The sequence below is a fragment of the Narcine bancroftii genome, chromosome 3 (genome assembly GCF_036971445.1).
Source record: "Narcine bancroftii isolate sNarBan1 chromosome 3, sNarBan1.hap1, whole genome shotgun sequence".
In the NCBI taxonomy this organism is placed as follows: Eukaryota; Metazoa; Chordata; class Chondrichthyes; order Torpediniformes; family Narcinidae; genus Narcine; species Narcine bancroftii.
In genome coordinates this window covers 60,727,358-60,748,906 of record NC_091471.1, presented here as the reverse complement: position 1 = coordinate 60,748,906, position 21,549 = coordinate 60,727,358, and the positions used below count along the sequence as shown (strand labels likewise).

Sequence of the window (21,549 nt, the reverse complement as noted above, 5' to 3'; positions counted from 1 at the left end):
CATGACATTGCCTGGATTGGTAAATAAATGTAGTCAATTCGAGAGTTTGAAATGTGTCTTTTTCAATGCAAGGAGAATTATAAATAAAGGAGGTGAACTTAGAACATGGATCAGTATGAGGAATTATGATGTTGTGGCCATTACAGAGACTTGGCTGTGGCAAGGACAAGATTGTCTGATGCAGGTACTGGGGTTTAGATGTTTGAAAAGGGATAGGATGGTGGGGGATGGTATAAAAGAGGGAGGGGAGTATGCACTGAGTGAGTGTGGGAGAAGTCAGTAATAGAAAGTGTGCAATCACTGTATTGAGAGTAGTCTATAGGCCTCCAAATTGCTCTTGGGACACTCAGGAATAGATATGCAGGCATATTTTGGATTGGTGCAGAATTAACAGGGTTGTGGTTATGGAAGACTTCAACTTTCCAACTATTGAGTGGCACCTCCTTACTGCAAAAGGGATAGATAAGGCAGAATTTGTTGGGTGTGTCCAAGGATTCCTGACACAGTATGTGGAATAGCTGACTAGAGGAGAGGCCATACTGGATCTAGAACTGGGTAATGAATCTGGTTATGTGATACCTCTTGGTGGGGGAGCATTTCGTTGATAGTGATCACATCTCTCTGAATTTTAGCATTGCTAAGGACAAGGATAAAAACACACAAAATAATAAAATTTAATTGAGGAAGGGCTAATTATGAAGGGATGAGGCAGGAACGAGGAAGAGTAAATTGGGAACAGAGTGTTCTCAGGAGAAAGTGCAGAAGTAATGTGGAGGATGTTTAGGGATCACTCTTGGATTAGTTTATCCTGCTGAGACAGGGAAATGATGGTTGGAAAAGGGAACTGTGGTTGACAAAAGAGATGAGGCAGCTAGTCAAAGGAAGAAGGAAGCATGCATTAAATTTAGGAAGCAAAAAACAGGAAGGGTTCATAATTATAACATGGCAGCCAAGAAGGAAGGAAGGACAGGAGATCAAGGAGGGATGAGAAGGCCTTGGCAAGTAAGATTCAGGAAAATCCCAAAGCATTCTATTCTTAACTGAAGAACAGAAGGATGACAAGAGTGAAGGTTGGCCTGCTTAAGGATAAAGGAGACAATATGTGCCTGGAGGCAGAGGAGGTTGGAGAGGTCCTAAATGACTAATTTCCTTCGGTATTAGAGAAAAGGACCTTGACCAAGATGAGGTCAGAATACAACACGCTTATGTGCTGCATTATATTGAGATTAAGAAAGGAAGAACGTCAGGACTGATAAATCCCTGGGAATGGATGAGATATAACTCAGGTTGTTATGGGAGGGAGGGAAGATATTGCTGGGCTGTTGGTGATTATCTTTGCATCCTCCTTGGCCATAGGGTATGTGCTGAAGGACTGGAGAATGGCAAATATAGTCCCATTGGGGTCTATCGATTAGTGAGTCTAGCAACAATGGTGGGCAAACTATTGGAGAGGATTCTTAAGGACAGGATTTATGAGCATTTAAAGTACAGTCTTCTCAGGGACAGTCAATATGGCTTTGTGAGGGAAGGTTGTGCCTCACGAGCCTAATTAAGTTTTTTGAAGAGGTTACAAAATAAATTAATTAAGGTAGGGCAGTGTATATCCTATATATGGATTTTAATAAGGCATTTAACAATTTCCCCCATGGGAGACTCCTTCAGAAAGTCATGGGCATGGAAATCATGGAACCTTGGCTATGTGGATTCAGAATTGGCTTGTTTGTAGAAAGCAGGGAGTGGTAGAGGACTAAAAGTATTCTGCCTGGATGCCAACATCTAGTGGAGATCTGCAGGGATCTATTCCGGAACCCCTGCTCTTTGTGAATTTTATAAACAACGTGGATGAAGAAGTATAGGATAGGTCAGTAAATTTACAGATGATATGAAATTTGGAGGTGTAGCAAACAGGATGCAGAAATGAGTGGAAAAGTGGCAGATGGAGTTCAATCAGGTTAAGTGTGAGTTGATGCATTTTGGAAGAACAAACCTGAAGGCAGAGTACATGATTAATGGTAAGATATAGCAGTGTGGAAGAACAAAGGGACCTTGGGATCCAAATCCATAAATCTCTCAAGATTACCGCGCAGGTTGCTCGGATAGTTAAGAAGGCCCACGGTATGCAGGGCTTCATTAGTTGGGGGATTGAGTTCAGGAGTAGTGAAATGATATTGCAGTTCTACAAATCTCTGGTGAGACCACACAGAATATTATGTTCAGTTCTGGGCACCTCAATACATGATGTGGAAGCTATGGAGGGAGTACATAGATTGTTGCTTGGATTGGGAAATATGTTTTATGAGGCAAGATTAGCAGAGCTAGACCTTTTATCTTTGGAACAAAGAAGGATGAGAGGTGACTTAATAGAGGTCAACAAGATTATGAGAGATATAGATAAGGTAGACAGCCAGTATCTTTTTCCCCAGGGCAGGAGTAGAAACATCAGAGGGTATCTGTGCAAAGTGAAGGGAGGAACATTTAGGGGAAATACCAAGGTTTTCTTTTTAGTTACACAGAGAGTTGTGGGTACCAAGAGTGCATTGTCAGGGCTAGTGGACTGGAACAATAGGGGCATTTCAGAGACTTACGCAGGCACATGGATGAAAGAAAAATAGAGGACTAGGAGGGTTTAGCTTTTTTTTGGCAGGTATATTAGGTCAGCCAACATCGTAGGTTGAAAGGTCTGTAATGTGCTGTAATATTCTACGCACTTATTGGTGGATAAGAGAGCCAATGTATTTGACATGATAACATCAGGTGTATAGAAGCTTTTGGAGCCAATAAGAACACCTTTTTTACTGAATTCTGCAGAATAAAAATTGAGTACAAAGCCTGCATGTGCATTAATGTGGAGCTATGTCCATCAACTGTTGACCAGACCCAGTTCCCTAAATGCTTGTAGAGCTGTGCAAGTTAAAGAGTGGGCTGTTGAAAGTTTAACATAGGGTTTGTGCAACTTCATAAGTCATCTTTAAAAAAAAGATGGTGTAATTATGTAAACACTATAAGATTACCCTGAATAGAAGTAATGACGATGTATATATCCCCTCTGCATTTGGTATGTTTGTGAAGCTGCAGTATTTTCAGTATTTCATTCAGCTGTCCACATCTCAAATCAATGTGCAGCAAGGTGCAAATATGGGGAGCTATGGCTACTGGACCATTAATATTAAACAAATGACCTTATACCAAGACATCAGTCCTGAAGATCTTGCATTTTGAAATAGATAAAATGTTACACGTGAATGAGTGCATTGAGGAGGAGGAGGACTGAACGTTTAGTGGCCTTTGAAGAGAAACCAGTGAGCAGCTGAACTAATGCTTTGAGAAGGAGCTGAATTGTGATTGGCCTTTTCGAGGCATAGCAGCCAATAAAACAAGAGAAAGTAAAGTGGAGTGGCCATTTTGGAAGTGATTGAGGGTGAGTGTTGTGATGAAGCTTTAGATTTTAAAAGTTTGATGTGTAGAGGGATCTTGGGTCCAGTTACATGGCTCATTGAAAGTGGCCATGCAAGTAGAGAGGGTGTGGTGTGGGAAGCAAGAAAAACTATCTTGTTTCCCTAGGAAATATATGGAGGCTTTGGAAAGGGTACAAAAGTGATTTACCTCATTTAGAGAGTATGAATTATGGGGAGTGATTGGACAAACTAGGATTGTTTTCTTGGGAGCCTAAGAACCTGAGTAGTGACCTGATAGAAGCGTACACATTATGAGAGACATTGATAGTGGACAGTCAGACATTTCTCTCCAGAGCAAAAATGTCATGCACTAGAGGACACATGCTTAAAGTAGGGAAAGTGTGATGTGCAGGGTAAATATTTTACACAGTGGTTGATGCTTGGAATGACTGCCAGGAATAGTGATGGAGCAGATACAATAGTAACATTAAGAGGCTCTTAGATGAACACATGAACATGAAGAGGATGGAAATACAGGCAGTAGATTTTTAGTTTGATCTGGACCATGTTTAGCACAGACATGTGGATTGAAAGGCCTGTTCCTGTGCTGTACTATTCCCTGTGGCTTGTGATCTCAATATATCTATATAACCAAACTAATATTTTCATTGCCAGTTTTTGTAATACCTGGTAATGGAATCACACAACACAGAAACAGTCCTTTGACCCATCATGTCCATGCTGACCAACTAGCTCTCATCTATATTAAATCATGTTTATTACCTCTTGGTGCATTGTATTCAATGTCTTGGTAATTTAAGTGGTTGTCAAGATATAAAAAATAGTCTTCTAGTTGAGGATGTTCAAGGTTTAAAAAAAAAATCCAGTTGACTAAAATTTATGATTATTAATTTAATTGAATGTCTGAATGGAAAATGTAAACAAAGTTAATTGATAAATGCCCATTTACATCCACAGATGATGCTTGACCTGCTAAGTTCCTCCAGCAGTTTGTTTTTTTTGCTTTACATCATCTTAACTAATGATCTTTCTACACTATCTCATTAAATGGTTTTATTAAAGGATAAAGCAGAAGAATATATGATGTGTGTATACCTTTAGGAACACTGTATAGAAATTGGTACATTGAGTTTCATCAGCTGCTGATTTTTTTAAAAAATATCAGTGGGTCAGACAGCATTTGTGGAGAGAAAGAGATGCTCAATGTTTCAGGGTGAGTTGGGGTTTGTAAGTGATTGTTGGTTCCAGGTGAAGAGGGGTTGATGGGCAGATGGAACAGATGTGAGAGGGTAGGATGGAGATAATGAGAAGCTGGGAGAAGACAGATGGAGAAAAAGATGTAGATTACAGAATAAAGTAAGGTGACAAATGGAATCAGATAAGGGAGGAATGGTGGTCAGATGGGAATAACAGGAAGAGGAGATATGGGAACCAGTGGGAGGAGTATGGGTGATGGGCAGATGGAGCTAATAAATAGGAGGAGGAAGTAACCAGAAACATGGGGCTCAGGGAGAGGGCTTGGAAAGAAGTGTGTGTGAGAGCAACTGGATGGCTGAGAAGGAAAGAGCAAGGGACACAGGGGTTACCTGAACTTGGAGAATTCAATGCTTAAGCATCATGTTATAGATTATACAGGCAGTCCACTCTTACTACTATTGGGTGTTCAGCTTCAATGTTTTACAAAATTCCATCCTTTTTCCATAGTGAAACCAGAAACAGTTCCTCAACTGTTCAGGCGACATCGATGGAAACTTGTCATGTTTCAGACCCTAATCCAGAACAGGGTCACTTCTCGGTTCTGTTGAATGGCTTTGAACTGAAAGGTTAACCGTGCTTTTCTTTCCACAAACGTTGCCCAACCTAAAGAACATATTCGGTTTTTTACTTCAGAGTGTCAGCGTGTGTACTGAAAAATAAAACTTCATCCCCGTTCCATGCCTTAGTTAATAGCAATAAAGAAAGTACGGGTGAATCAGAGCTACTCCATCAGTTTCTTGGGTGTCTTTCTTGACCCTCTGTGAGCTGATATTCTTCCCGCTTGAACCACTTGGTGAGCCCGGTTCACCTGCTGCTTTCCCCCTCCACTCACCCAGTATCCTGGTTACACCTAAAGTCAGCCGGTCTACCAATTCCTTCATGTTCGTCATTTTATCGTCTTCCATCCTAATCCAGGGACCTTTCCCGAATATTACCTCGCCGTGAATACACATTAAAGTGGGTATTTAAAAAAAATCAATCCAATCTGCAACCCCTCCAGGAGCCTTGACTACGTCATCTGCCGCTGCGCAGTGAATGCATGCGTCAAACCCAAAGCACGTCGGGAATTGTAGTTTCCACCGTGGAACGGGCGGTCTGATTGCGGCGGGTGGTGCATCATGGGAGTGGCGGTTGTTTAAGATGGCGAAACCTGTGCCCTCGGTGAGTGAAGCTTTCTGGAGTAAAGACTGTATCCTTTTGTCGAGGGAAGACGCAGTTCAAAGTTTCATTTATTCACTCACCAACATTGGTTTTGGAAGTTAGATAGTTTGGATGACACATGACGGTCTTTATCTGATTTACTGGTTGGTGCTTCCCAACCATTCCCTCCTCACGACATGGTAATGTCACAGGTGTAGATGCTTTTAGGTAATATCTATTACCAGTGAAGAGGCAGAAGGACGGAATAAAACTGGAAAGTCTGTAGTCGCTGTGATTGTATTGAACCCCACCCCCCCTCCCCCCCCTCCCCCGCCCCCTCCCCCTCCCCCTCTCCCCCGCCCCCTCCCCCCCTCCCCCCCTCCTCCCCCCCCTCCCCCCCCCTCCCCTCCCCCCCCTCCCCTCACCCCCCTCCCCCTCCCCCCCCCTCCCCACCCCCAAATGCTGGAGGAAGCGCAGCGTCCAGAGGAGGTAAAGGTACATTCACGACGTCTCAGGTCCGAAATCTTGGTCTTTCCACATTGACCTCCGAACACCTCGGCTAAGTTCTGCCGAGTTCCTCCAAACGCGGTTCGCCTAGCAGTTGCAGCACCGTGGGACGACGGTTCGAATCCGGCGCGGTGACGAAAATGTCTGTTCCCGTGATCTCAGGTGGCTCCGGTTTACCTCCCCCCTCCCCCCCTCCCTCCTCCTCCCCCCCTCCCTCCTCCTCCCCCCCTCCCCCCCTCCCTCCCCCCCTCCCTCCTCCTCCCCCCTCCCTCCTCCTCCCCCCCTCCCTCCTCCTCCCCCCTCCCTCCTCCTCCCCCCCTCCCTCCTCCTCCCCCCTCCCTCCTCCTCCCCCCTCCCTCCTCCTCCTCCCCCCCTCCCTCCTCCTCCCCCCCTCCCTCCTCCTCCCCCCCTCCCTCCTCCTCCCCCCCTCCCTCCTCCTCCCCCCCTCCCTCCTCCTCCCCCTCCCTCCTCCTCCCCCTCCCTCCTCCTCCCCCCCTCCTCCCCCCCTCCCTCCCTCTCCCCCCCTCCCTCCTCCTCCCCCCCTCCCCTCCTCCTCCCCCCCTCCCTCCTCCTCCCCCCCTCCCTCCTCCTCCCCCCCCTCCCTCCTCCTCCCCCCCTCCCTCCTCCTCCCCCCCTCCCTCCTCCTCCCCCCCTCCCTCCTCCTCCCCCCCTCCCTCCTCCTCTCCCCCCCTCCTCCCCCTCTCCCCTCCCCCCCTCCCCTCCCCCCCTCCCCCTCCCCCCCTCCCCCCCCTCCCCCTCCCCCCCTCCCCCTCCCCCCCTCCCCCTCCCCCCCTCCCCCTCCCCCTCTCCCCCTCCCCCTCTCCCCCTCCCCCTCCCCCCCTCCCCCTCCCCCCTCCCCCTCCCCCCTCCCCCTCCCCCCCTCCCCCTCCCCCCTCCCCCCTCCCCCCTCCCCCTCCCCCCCTCCCCCTCCCCCCCTCCCCCTCCCCCCCTCCCCCTCCCCCCCTCCCCCTCCCCCCCTCCCTCTCCCCCCCCTCCCTCCTCCTCCCCCCCCTCCCTCCTCCTCCCCCCCTCCCTCCTCCTCCCCCCCTCCCTCCTCCTCCCCCCCCTCCCCCCTCCCCCTCCCCCCCTCCCCCTCCCCCCCTCCCCCTCCCCCCCTCCCCCTCCCCCCCTCCCCTCCCCCCCTCCCCCTCCCCCCCTCCCCCTCCCCCCCTCCCCCCTCCCCCCCTCCCCCTCCCCCCTCCTCCCCCCCTCCCCCCCCTCCCCCTCCCCCCCCCTCCCTCTCCCCCCCTCCCTCTCCCCCCCCCTCCCTCTCCCCCCCTCCCTCTCCCCCCCTCCCTCTCCCCCCCCTCCCTCTCCCCCCCTCCCTCTCCCCCCCTCCCTCTCCCCCCCTCCCTCTCCCCCCTCCCTCTCCCCCCCTCCCTCTCCCCCCCCTCCCTCTCCCCCCCTCCCTCTCCCCCCCTCCCTCTCCCCCCCTCCCTCTCCCCCCCCTCCCTCTCCCCCCCCTCCCTCTCCCCCCCTCCCTCTCCCCCCCCTCCCTCTCCCCCCCCCTCCCCTCTCTCCCCCCTCCCTCTCCCCCCCTCCCTCTCCCCCCCTCCCTCTCCCCCCCTCCCTCTCCCCCCCTCCCTCTCCCCCCCTCCCTCTCCCCCCTCCCTCTCCCCCCCTCCCTCTCCCCCCCTCCCTCTCCCCCCCTCCCTCTCCCCCCTCCCTCTCCCCCCCTCCCTCTCCCCCCTCCTCCCCCCCCTCCCTCCTCCTCCCCCTCCCCCCCTCCCTCTCCCCCCCTCCCTCTCCCCCCCTCCCTCTCCCCCCCTCCCTCTCCCCCCCTCCCTCTCCCCCCCTCCCTCTCCCCCCCTCCCTCTCCCCCCCTCCCTCTCCCCCCCTCCCTCTCCCCCCCTCCCTCTCCCCCCCTCCCTCTCCCCCCCTCCCTCTCCCCCCCTCCCTCTCCCCCCCTCCCTCTCCCCCCCTCCCTCTCCCCCCCCCCTCCCTCTCCCCCCCTCCCTCTCCCCCCCTCCCTCTCCCCCCCCTCCCTCTCCCCCCCCTCCCTCTCCCCCCCTCCCTCTCCCCCCCTCCCTCCTCCTCCCCCTCCCCCCCCCCCCCTCCCTCCTCCTCCCCCTCCCCCTCCTCCAAAACAGCAAGGCCCAAGAAACCCGCGATGCATCGTTAAAATTAAGGATTAAATAAAATCTTGCTATGAGGTCATTTAAAAAAAAAACTCAACGAGGTTGTTCAAAATGAGCTACTGACAATAAATCCCTATACGCGATGCATAATTGATTGGCTGACCTGTGTGATTCGAAGACCAGTAAATTATTTTGCCTGTATTTAAAAAGAGAGCCATTTTGGAAAATTATAGTTTGATTTCAATTATGGGGAGTTGCTGGAAATTAAGAGAAGTGGCATGTAACCCACTTTCAACGGTTTAAGGTGCAATGTAAAGAAAAATATATCCAGTGCAGTCCTTTGAGTCTATTTTTGGAACATTATTACTCATTTTTGTCAAAAATCTTAATATAACCATATAACCGTTTACACCACGGAAACAGGCCATGTCGGCCCTTCAAGTCCGTACCGGTTCACTTGAACAACTCCACTAGCTCCTCCGCAAACTCCTGAGGAAGTAGAGGCTTTCTTCATGATACCATTGGTGTGTTGGTTTCAGGAAAGATCTTCCGAGATGGTGATTCCCAAGAACCTACATTTGCTCATCCTCTATTGATGACAATAAAACAATCAAGTCATTAAGGAAAAGTTCAAGGAAGCCAATTTGAAATCATAATCTGAGCTGGGCTTTATGTGATCCACAGCCCTGTTATTGATGGTTTAACAGAAAATGAAATGGCTTGGCAATCATTCAAATCTGCAGCATATTCTGAAAATTTTCTATACTCTAATATGATCAAGTTTTTTAAGAAAAACATTTGCAGTTAAGGATATGACTAAACAGATTTATTGTAAAATTATACTCATTTCCTCAATACCATTGTTTTATATATGCACTTAGAATTTTTTTTTCCCAAAAAGCCAGTTAAATTCTATTATGCAACACTGAAGCAATTAGGTTGGAATATCGCAAACATTCCTCTTGGAGGAAGTTCCCCTGAACGTTCCTCTTAAATTCACCTTTCAATCTTAACAGAGTGAATATTGGAAGGGAAGGGAGAGTCACAGTTAAACCTATTATCAAGGAGACTTACCCAAGGAGTGTTTGCAGGGCAGAGTTCCACGGGCTCCAATGAGCTCTGGAAGGTAGGCATGGAGCAGGTCAAACAGTGGAAACTTGTTTAAGTTTTCAAGTTACTGCTTGTTTTTTTTTGTGAACGTAGCCATCACCAGCAAAGGTATCATTTATTGCTAACCATCTGGGTAGCCCTCCTGGGACCCATGTGCGATTACTGGGGAAGCACCTTTTAAATTGCAGGGGGATCTACCCATTAAATCACCAACTTAAGGGGATCCCACCCTGAAATGATGTGTCATGTACTCACCAGAAGTACTGCTGGATGTTTGGATGCTGGCTGGCTGGTGACGTATGTACGCAAGCACTGACATCACCGGAATAAGTGGGTTGGCTATTTTTGTTTTCAAATCATTGTTAACTGCAAATTGCTCGGTTAACCCCCATTTTACACAGCAGTTTGAAAGGACCTACTATCTCTCCTTGTCCAAAGGACTGCTGTAGACCTTAAGGCTCACCTCCCTGACTATTGATAGGTTAACATTTTGATCAAGTGACTGGTGATATTTTTCTAATCCAGAATGGTACCTGACTTGGGGATATTTGTAATTAGTGATATTCCCTGTTCTTGAGCAGTAGATTTTGTGCATTTTATGGATTAGATTTTCCCTGTTGCCCAGCATGTGACATGAAGAGCCCAAAAGATCAAGAACAGATCCTTGACAACAGTTATCAGATTCTTGATTCTCCCCCTTGTTAACATGAATCAGGGACTGCTCAGATATCTCAAAAGAACTGTCTACATTATTGCTAAAGTCATTAGGATATTTTAATATTTACTATCTATTCATTGTTTATTGTGTTTTTAATTCAATGAAGTTGTTAATATGTCATCTTGTTGTTTCATTTTTGTTTACAAAATACCTGTTTGGCTTTAGAAAGAAAGAATTTTGATGCAGATGATTATGACAATAAACTCCTAACAGGTCGAGTACCCCTTATCCAAAATGCACGGGACCAGAAGTGTTTCTTTTGTTTGATTTTTTTTATTCCTGGATTTTGGAATAATGCGTTTAATAATGTGAATAACGTTTTATACTTGCAAAAAAAAAGATTTCTGCTTACAAAAGAAGATAAATGCAGCGCCAAATACTGGAAATTCTGCTGGATGGCAAAAAAACTCAGTGAGTGATGCACAGAGGCCCAAGGGATAGGATAAACATCTGTCTTTGTTGCGTTAACTTTTCTATAATCAATGCAAAATCTCACCGTCCCATCTGATTTAGGTATCTGGCCTCAAGGTGAACTCCAATCTGAAACAATACCAGTTTAATAATACCAGTTTACACTTCATTCTATATGGATGTTGTTTAGTAGGTTTTTCTTCTCCAACATTAACCCATGACAAGCTATTGAAGTTCTCTGAGGCACATCTGGAAACAAGTTTCTAAATTTTAAAATTAGCTGTTTAATTTATTCCTTTTCCTAGGCTACAGATGAGCCATCTTCTCCAAAATACTTGAATTATATGAACCGGGACAATGTTTTGTTTGAAGTGACTCTCACAAGAGCTAGCTTGAAATGTCTTAAGATCCTCAAACACTTCAGTTTTATCAATAACTAATACCTCTGGTTGAAAGCTGCTTCTTACTAACATCCAAATTCTCAAAATAAAGTTTTAACATGTTGACATAGCAACTCTTTGTTTTATGTCTCCGATCAGGTGTTTTAACTACATAATTGACTTCATTTACCTTGGCTCCTATCTCATAAGGTCCTGAAAATTTTGCCCTTAAAGGATTTGAATTTATTGGGATCAGAATTAACACTTTGTCCCCCTGATTTAAAAATTCTCTTTTGCTTTTTAAAAAAAATCATATCAGACTTTCATTTTATCTTGAGCTGCTTTCAAATTCTCCTCAGCTATTTGACAAACTTTCTGCAAATGATCTTTAAACCTTGAACCATAATCTAACAAATTCAACTGCACATCCTTATTAACCCATTGTCCCTTCAACAACATTAAAGGTCCACTAAATTCATGTCCAAGTACCAACTCAAAAGGATTAAAACCTAATGATTCTTGTGCAGACTCTCTCACTGCAAACGAACACCCTCATCCCATTCTTCCTTATTTTCACAACAATAGGTCCTCATCATTGTTTTTAGGGTCGAATGAAAACTTTCCAAAGCCCTTTGACATTCTGGATGATATGCAGATGACATATTCTGTTTAGGCAGACCTGTAGCGGTGGTTACAGTGAAGAAACTCACACCCATCAGTTTGAATGTTCTCAACGACTGTTTTATTCAAATCCCGCGTGCTCCCCTTTAAGGGCAGCATGAGCTTGACCACCACGTGCATGGTAATGTCATAATGGCTGCCTGGGGCACGTGCTGGGCTGGAAACACAAGGCAAGGGAGAACTGATGGCATCATCTTCTCATGGCTGCCCCACCAGCTGGCAGTACAAGCAGGGCTGGTTCGCCATGAGAGAGTGTGTCGCCACACAACCCCCCCCCCTCCCCCCCACCACCAGAACCGGCTTATGTGTCCTGCCGCTTGGGTGGACGACCTTGGTGTTTGGGTTTGGCCATTTGCACCAGCCGAGAGAAGTCCAAATGTGCTGCCTTTAGGCGGTCTTTGGTGAACAGTTCATTTCTGCCCCCAATGTCCAATGTAAAAGTTTTGCGGGGATGAATCTGTGATGAAAGTTGACCATCCCCACAAACTCCTGCAGTCCTTTGGTCAATCTGGGCCTTGGGAAGTTGCGGTAGCCTCCACCTTGCTGGGTAGTGGTGTGACCCTGCATTTGGTAATCCTGTGGCCCAGGAAGTCAATCGTGCTTAGCCCAAACTGGCATTTAGCTAGGTTGATTGTAAGGCTGAACTCACGTAGGCGACTGTAGAAGCTTCAGAGGTGTTGTAGATGTTCCACTCAGGTTCTGCTCGCCACCAGGATATCATTTAAGTAGATGAAGGTGCCATCCAGGTCTCGGCCCACCTTGTCCATCAGTCACTGGAAGGTCTGTGCCACGTTCTTGAGTCCGAATGACATCCTCAGGACCTTGAATAGCCAGAATGATGATGGCCGTCTTGGTAATGTCATCAGGGTGCACCGCAATTTGGTGGTACCCTCGCACCAAGTCCACTTTGGAGAGGATTGTTGCTCCGTGCAGGTTTGCTGCAAAGTCCTGGATATGCAGCACGTGGTAAGGATCTGGAGTGGTGGCCTTGTTAAGCTTATGGTAATTGCTGCACAGTCTCCAGTCCCCAGATGCTTAGGCTCCATGTGCAGGGGAGAAATCCATGGACTGTTTGACTGCCGAAAGATGCCTAACTCCTCAAGTGTGTGGACTCCTCCTTAGCCAGTTGGAACTTCTACGGGGGAAGTAGTCTCGCCCTTGCATGGAGAGGTGGACCCTTAATAAGGATGTGATGCCTGACGACATGTCTGGGCACCTGCACCATGAACTGAGGAGAAAGGATTGCTGGGATCTTGGCCAGCACCTTGGAGAACTCATCATCTGAGCTGTGCACAAGCCTCTTTCCCTTGAGATCTGCTAGGATGCTGTGGGCTCGCAGGATGTCCGCTCCAAGGAGTGGCTGTTCCACTGTGGTCAGCGTGAACTCCCATGAGAAATGACTGCCTCTGAACTGCAGCTCGGCATATGCTGCTATTGTTGGCAGCCCTCAACACGGGTCCAGCTTGCCTGCATCTAGTATCAAAACCTGTCGGAGGCATCACACTGACCTCTGTTCCTGTATCCACAAGACTTGTCTACTGGAAAGGCGATCCCATACATATAGGAGTCTCCATTGATGGGCAGCCGCTGTGGCCATCAGCGACAGCTGGCCTTGTTATTTTCCTGGAACTCGTAGGGCGACTGGCATCAGCGGGCCTCGGAGCCCCATCTTTTGTGGTAGTAGCATCATCTCTCCATGGACTCATCCCTGCCTTTTGCCTGCCGCTCCTTTCCAGGGCATGTCTTGGTCTGGTTGCGAGACTTTGTGATGAGCCCCATGGTATCCGAGCACTTCTGTTTCTGCTTCCACAGAATATTTGCCCATGCTGCGACTTTCCGTGGGTCGCTGAAATCCTCTCAGCTAGGAGTAGTTGGATGTCCTCGGGCAGCTGCTCCAAGAACACCTTCTCGAACATGATGTAGGGCTTGTCATCTTCCAGGAGGGCCAGCATCTCGTTCATGAGCATCTATTTCAATGCAAGGAGCATTGTTGGAAAGGCCAACAAGCTTAGAGTGCAGATTGGCAAGTGGAATTATGGCATTGTGGCCATTAATGAAATACGGTTACAGGAGGGGCAGGACTGGCAGCTCAATGTTTTGGACTTCTGTTGCTTCAGATGAGGGGGGGGGGAAAGAACGACACCTTGAGAGAGGGTGTAATGATAATTATCATGTTTACATGACCACTAGCAAGGCTTTGATTATAGTTACTGTTTGACTATACTTGGCTGCCAGCAGGGGCTGACACAGAGTATGTTAGATCTGTAATGGAGCTTGCCGCCTCATGGTGCTGTTTACAACAACTTTAAAGAACCTTTTTCTTCATCCACATGTTGTCTAAGAACTCACACATATGAATACAAGATGAAATGGGGAGAACGTCTTGAGGGGGTCTCGCTCAGAGGGTGGGGTAGGTCTCCAGCGCAGAGGACGGAGGAAAGTGTGGTTCTCCAAAGAGCAGTGAGCGGGGAGCCATGCACAGAGAATGATAGCCTTCAAAGCACAGAGAGTGATTGCCTTCAAAGCACAGAGAGTGATTGCCTTCAAAGCACAGAGAGTGATTGCCTTCAAAGCACAGAGAGTGATTGCCTTCAAAGCACAGAGAGTGATAGCCTCCAAAGCACAGAGAGTGATAGCCTCCAAAGCACAGAGAGTGATAGCCTCCAAAGCACAGAGAGTGATAGCCTCCAAAGCACAGAGAGTGATAGCCTCCAAAGCACAGAGAGTGATAGCCTCCAAAGCACAGAGAGTGATAGCCTCCAAAGCACAGAGAGTGATAGCCTCCAAAGCACAGAGAGTGATAGCCTCCAAAGCACAGAGAGTGATAGCCTCCAAAGCACAGAGAGTGATAGCCTCCAAAGCACAGAGAGTGATAGCCTCCAAAGCACAGAGAGTGATAGCCTCCAAAGCACAGAGAGTGATAGCCTCCAAAGCACAGAGAGTGATAGCCTCCAAAGCACAGAGAGTGATAGCCTCCAAAGCACAGAGAGTGATAGCCTCCAAAGCACAGAGAGTGATAGCCTCCAAAGCACAGAGAGTGATAGCCTCCAAAGCACAGAGAGTGATAGCCTCCAAAGCACAGAGAGTGATAGCCTCCAAAGCACAGAGAGTGATAGCCTTCAAAGCACAGAGCGGGGGATCCATGCACAGAGAGCGAGGGGTGGGGGAAGCTACACACCGAGGTGGGGCAGCCGTGTACTGGGTTAGATAAATTTGGATCTGCCCGCGGACTGTAGATTGCCCAACCCTGCCTTAGAGTGTAGAAGAATGAAGGGAGAATTGAAAATTATGGGGGGGATAGACTGATGGAAGGAGAGATGCAACGAGAGGATGGGTTAAGGATGAAAGGGGAAAAGTTTAGGGCAAACTGCTTTATACAGAGAGTGGTTGGAGTGTGGAATGAGCTACTAGCTGAGTGGTGAATGCAGGCTCAATTTTAACATTTAAGAAGAATTTGGAAATGTGCATGGGTGGGAGATATATGGAGGGCCATGGACTGGGTGCAGATCATTGGAATTAGGTAAAAAAAAAATGGTTTGGCACAGACTAGAAGTGATGAATGGGCCTGTTTCTGTGCTGTAATGTTCTGTGAAGAACTGGAGAGAAAAGGAATGCTGTCCACTTCATTATGAACTCATTTTCAATCAGCTAGTTTCAAAAATTTATATATAATGTGTCTGAATGTTTCGGGGTATTGTTTTGTAATAATTGGATTATGTCGTATGTTGGAGTCTGACTGTATCAAACTCATATGCTGTGCCTAGCACATCTTATCTTCTTTGACAATTGCATCTAGCATCAGATGAAGAACAATCTGTGGTGTTTTTACCAGGTATGGCTTGAGGAAATATTTTACAATGCACTTTGTCATAATTCCTGGTTTAAATATGTTCTATAAATTAACATTGAATATTTCTCCAATTTTGATTAAAATTTTATCCCCTAAAGAACTGGACAAAATGGACAAAATATCAAATATTTATTGACTTAGCAGCTAAATTTTAGCTTGAGTAATAAAATGGTAAATATATTTATAAGGAATCCATTGCATTTTAATTTTAGATTGTGACCTTTTAATTTTTATGATTTGTGTCTTTTGCAAAGATGATTGTAAAAATACTGCAGATCATCCAAGTTTTTTTGGTTGAATTGTCTTTTGTTATAACTATTTTACATTGCTTCAGTGAATAACTTTGGTTTCAATTTTGGGTGCCTTACCTGAGCTTTTCTGTTTAATGGGTGGTTATGGATATTGCATTCTAGCTATTTGAATGTACAAATAAACTTTCAAGTTCTGGAGTCTTTGGGGACTGCTACCAATTATTCTTTGTGATATCTTGCAGTGCCTCTGGAATACCGAGAGAGCCTAGTGCAGCCATTTTCAACCTTTATCGGCTATGCCTCTCTGAGTACTCTGCTCAAAGCTTATGGGTCCCCTTCCCTCTGAAGCAGACAAGTTTTGGTTTCTTCCATTTGTCTCTTCTACCGACTACAAAAAAATAAAATGTATGCGAGATGAAAATAAACAAAGCCTTTAATTAAATGTGCTGTCCCCAGGGAGGCAGTTGGGCTCTGGTTGAGACATACCAAAATGCTGGAGGAACTGTTGAGGTGATTGCTTTGTTGAGCACCCCAACTCTGGCCGCTGCAATAGTTTGGATCTTCCAATGGCTATCCTTTTCAGGTTTCCATCCCATTCCCATGCTTGTCATGGTCTCATGCACTGCCAGACTGAGACCACCCACAAATTGGAGGAACTGCACCTCATCTTCCGACTGGGCACCCTCTAGCCAAATGGTATTAAAATTGATCTCTGGCTTTTGTTAAAACCACCCCCCACCTCCCATTCTTCTCCTGTTGCCTTCCTCTCGCTCTGTCTCTCCATTCCATCTCCTTTAACAAAAACAGGATAAATTCTTGTCCCTTGTATCTAATTAACACCTTTTGTTGGTCTGGATTCCTCCCCTAACCAGCATTGTTTGAATTCTGAGACTTTCTGAGATTTCCTGCTGGTTTATTCCTTGAACAAGGGCTCAGTCCCAAAATGTCAGCAATATATGTCTCCTCTAAATGTTGAAAAGGCCTATTGGTTCCTACAGCATTTTTATTTGTTTTTACTGCAATCACAGCATCTCCAGACTTCCGTGTTTCACCTATCTTCATTGATAGGAAGGAGGTGGAGAAAGTTAGAACCATCAATGTTCTGGTAGTTTCTTCCTCGTAAGACCTGTCTTGCAGCCAGTATGTTCAAACAATAGTGAAAAAGGCATGCTAGTGCTTCTACTTTCTAAGGCATCTGAGGAGATTTGGCATGTCGTCAGATTATCAAACTTTTTCAGGCAACATTATAAAGAACGTCCATTACACTGGTCACAACTTGTTGTCACTGCTACCTTTGGGCAGAGGGTGCAGAGGCCGTAAAACCAACACCTTGAGGTACAAGGGCAGTTTCTTTCCAATAGCTATCAAACTCTTGAATCTCTCTTGGATCATCAATTGCAAGTCATTTTTTTGCACGAGGATTACTGTGAATGTTTACTAACTATTTTTTATATTTATTTTTGAGATTCATGAAGAGAAAGAGCGAGTCCTTTCAGAGACATGGAGTCTCTGTGGATACGCCTCCAATTAATTTATAGTTTTCTTTATAAGTACCTGTTCAGCTGTAGTTTTCTTTATAAGTACCTGTTCAGCTGCAGCAAGTAAGAATTTCAGTCAGCATATACATTGTGCAAGGGGTATCATAATGAACTAAATATCATAATTAAGAACGGGGACTTGAATGAAACAGAAGATCCTGAGGATCCTCAACTGCATATGGTGGAGGGGGCATTTCCTCATGGGGAAAATCTAGAAATACAGATCTCTAGGGTTAAGAATCTAGAGATTATGTTTTTTGCCATGATCTGCTGAGTACAACTTCTCAAGTTAGCAGAAATATTCAGGACAGAAAGCAAGCTTCATGCAGGAAGTCCAAAAATCAGGGCTAACAAGTTCCAGATGTAACATTTTGGCAACAAGCTGTATCTTGTACTATCCTTTTTACAGTACTTAAAAACAATAAGAAACCCTTAGGAGTGATCATAATATGTTGGAGTTTACCCAGCAGCTTAAGAGGGCCGAGCTAAAATTTGATTTCTTTTATATTTGAGTAAAAGCAGCAGAGATATGAAAGAGAAGCTGGGCAAAGTTGAAAGGGGATTCTACTAGGTGTGATGGTAGAGCAGCAATTATTCCTTGGAATAATTTGGAAGATACATCATCATTTCATTCCAAAGATGCACTCTAAAAGGAGGATTAGTTAGCTGTGGCTGACAGTGGAAGTCAAAGACAAAAACAATGGAGAAGCCGTCCAATTTTGTGAAAATTAGGGGTAAGTCAGAGGATTGGGTAGCTTTTAAAACTAATAAAAGGCAACTAAAGAAGCAATAAAGGAAGAAAAGATGAAATATGAAAGTAAACTCACCAATAATAGGATACCAAAAGTTTTCTCAGCTATGTAAAGATTAAGAGAAAACCAAGAGGGGACACTGGACTGCTGGAGCAAAGAAATAGACTGGATTTTACCCTTTCCAAGTTCAAATTAATTGTACAGTGAAAAATACTCTGCAAGCTATTCAGAAAGTTAACTTATACTTAACGACTGTACAGCAAATAAAACACACAGTGCTGAGTTACAGAATGCAATACAGTTAGGGCAACATTATTTTACAAATGCAAGGTTCATTCAGATCTCATGATTGCGGGAAGAAAACTACAGTAAAATCCTCGTTATCCAGGATTCAAGCAACTGGCAGCCTCAAGCCACCAGCAAAAAAGTTACAGAAAATAAACCTAGCAGCCAGTTTGCCAAGGACGCATGTGGAAAATTCACTTATCCAGCATCTACCAATCCCCATAGGTTCAAGATACTGGGGGTTTTGCTGTGCCCTTGAATCTGATGTGTGATATCATACTAGTAGATTTTCTTACTGATGGAGGAGTGAGAATGGAGTCTGAGGTGGGATGAGGCCTTTAATATATTGGCTGCTTTCCTGACATATAAATTTCTTCACATTTAAAAGATAAAAGCTGCATGCAAAATGCTGGAAATGCTTGACAGTAGTTGGCCTCCTCAACAACAACGGTGAGTCGCACTACAGAGAAGAGATGGAAAATCTCGTGGTAAGGTCTAGGAATAGAATAACACCCGAGACTCAGCATGGACAAGGTGAAGGATCGTGAACATCAGGAGGACCAGGAACAACCACCCTCTACCACACATCAATAACTTGGTAGTGGAGAGAGTAGAGAGCATTAAGTTTCTTGGAGTTCACTTAATAAATGACCTATCATGGAGTTGTCAGGAAGTTGCAACAGCAACTGTACTTCCTGATAATACTGAAGTGGGTAAGGCCACCATCATGTCAATCTTCTACAGGAACTCTATCAAGAGTGTCCTGGCCAGCTACACCACAGTATGTTATGGTTTCTGAGGAGAATTGGATTGGAAGTCAATCCACAGGAACAAAAGAGTGACTGAGAGGATCACTGGAGTCTTCCTCCATTCCCATCGACATGATCTACTGGTATCATTGTCTGAAGAGGGTGTCCAGAATCATTGAGGATCCCTATCACCCTGCACAAGCAGTTTTTAGCTACTCCTGCCAGGAAAGAGATACAGGAGTATCAAAGCCAGCACTACCAAGCTGAGAAACAGCTTCTTCCCATGGGTAGTGAGAATGCTGAGAGAGCAAATGAATTGCTCATACTAACCATCTGAGACTAATATTTATTAAGCAACATTATTTGTCCTGCATATGTATTGTTTGTATATATTTGTGTTATATCTGGTTGTGCGTCTGCATATTTTGCGCTGAGGACCGGAGAATGTTGTTTCGTCAGTTTGTACTTGTGCGCTTGGATGATAATAAACTTGAACTTGCCTTCAAAGAGCAGCAGCAATCATCATGGATCCACACCACCCAGGACATACTCTGTTCTCACTCCTGTTGACAGGCAAGAGGTATAGGTGCCACAAGACTCGTACCACCACACATTTGGTACACCCTCCACCATCAGACTCCAGAACACAAACTCAATCAGGCACTCATTTAAGGACTCTTACATTGAACATTATTTATTTTCAGTATTTCACAGCCAGATGTTTACATTTATTACTTTGTTTACATTTTGTATATATCTTTTCTTGAGTACATTTTTTTGTACTACCGATAAGAAGTAAGTAATACTGCTTGACCCACAGGAAAAAGAATCACAGGGTTGTACTCTATAACAATAAATCTGAACTTTGAACTTCGGATTGCAAATCAAAACTGTTGCTTTGTTTGCAATGGTCGTATATTTCCTTTCTTTTTCAATCTTTTTATTGATTTTATAATAATAAAACATATACACATGGCATATATGGAGTACATAATAAGTACAGAAAGTAACACAACACTTTATCCAAAGCTATTATAATCAGTAATCATATAACTAATCACTTCCAAACCCTAAATTAAGGAATGATTGAAATATTTTACTATAATGTACAATATCTATCCCCACTACCTAGACCAGAGTTGTATGGCAAAAAGATTAGTACTCTGCTACAGAAAAAGAATGCATAAAAAGAACATAAAATGATCATCAGAATTGTTATTGTTCTAGAAGTTCTGAAAATAATTCACAAATGGTCCCACATATTTTGAAAATTCATATTTGTATCAGTTACAGAGCATTGGCTTTTCTCTAAATTAAGGCAAGACATAATTTCACATAACCATTGAGCATGAGTGGGCAGAGCAGCATCTTTCCACCTAAGTAGTATCGCACTTATGCATAAGCAAAGTAAAAGATATTTAGTTGGCATTAAAGTCATGCTGTTCTCTCCAGAAGTGCAGAAGAGTGACTAAAGGATTAGGTTCTTAGTTTAAGTCAAGAATTATTGATAAAGTTTGAAAAAACTTCAGTATCTTCTAAGGCTCAAACAAGTCCAAAATGTATGAATTAATGTAGCATTCCCATTGCTACATCTGTCACAACAAGGACTCCTTTTTAGGTAGATATGAGAAAGTTAATCTTTAGACATATGAGCTCTATAGACTATAAATTGTAAGAGAGAATAATGAGTAAATAATGATGAGGTATTAACCAATTTAAAGATCAAATCCCAACTCTCTTCAGATACTATATGACATGTCCAGAGGCTTTCCCAGACCCATCCTACCTGTGGCTTGGCGACTGCGGGTGTTCGACCAAATTCATGGCCTGTCATATCCTTCCATAAGGTCTATGGTCCGCCTGCTGTCTGACAAGTTCGTGTAGCGCAGCCTCCACCATGATGTAATTCTGAGTTGTTTTGATGACAAGCTTGCCAAAGTGCACAGACACACCTGTGAGCCAAGGTATGCGGTATTCACAATAATCAAACATTTTACCCATTGGTGGAAGCATACCCCTGCCCACATGTGACACAGAGTCTTGCGCCAGAGCTTTCTTTTCCACCTGGGTTGCACACTGTGGCGTCCTGACCCACATCACCTTGAAACAAAGGGCTCAGTTCACGTCCTTGCTCTGGATCAACCAAGTTCTGCGGCAGCCAGTTACACCACACCACGGTCTACCATCCTCAGGCAAATGGACTTGTCGAATGTTTTCACCCGATCTGAAAGCTCGACTACAAAGCCCAAATTGGATGGAGGAACTCCTATGGGTGCAGGCAAACGGACTTGTCGAATGTTTTCACCCCATCTGAAAGCAGCACAATTTGGATGGATGAATTCTTATGGGTGCTGTTAGGAATTCACACAGAACCAAAAGAAGACTTGCCAGCAATGACTGCTGAGATAGTGTACAACTCCTCACTT

General features: G+C 45.3%; 2 protein-coding genes across 6 annotated transcripts in view; one reads left to right on the top strand and one right to left on the bottom strand.

Annotated features, from left to right (window-relative positions):
* Nucleotides 1-6,418, bottom strand: part of tpgs2 (tubulin polyglutamylase complex subunit 2) — a 67,504-nt gene extending 61,086 nt beyond the window's left edge. Inside the window, exon 1 of one of the 3 annotated variants that reach the window (XM_069924124.1) lies at nt 6,313-6,418. Coding sequence is in view for 1 of the 3 variants with exons in the window: in XM_069924122.1 (XP_069780223.1) it covers nt 5,506-5,626 (121 nt within the window). In the remaining 2 variants the exon portion in view is untranslated. Of the gene's footprint in view, nt 1-5,505; nt 6,110-6,266 lie in introns of those variants that run through there. The other 2 variants (XM_069924125.1, XM_069924122.1) reach the window with 2 other exon arrangements.
* The window catches only part of kiaa1328 (KIAA1328 ortholog), a 204,220-nt gene continuing 188,418 nt past the window's right edge, over nt 5,748-21,549 (top strand). For 2 of the 3 annotated variants that reach the window (XM_069924120.1, XM_069924118.1), the window contains exons 1-2: nt 5,748-5,862; nt 15,495-15,530. In XM_069924120.1, the coding sequence (XP_069780221.1) occupies nt 5,814-5,862; nt 15,495-15,530 (85 nt within the window). In that variant the 5' untranslated portion in view covers nt 5,748-5,813. The remainder of the gene's footprint in view (nt 5,863-15,494; nt 15,531-21,549) is intronic. The other variant, XM_069924121.1, reaches the window with a different exon arrangement.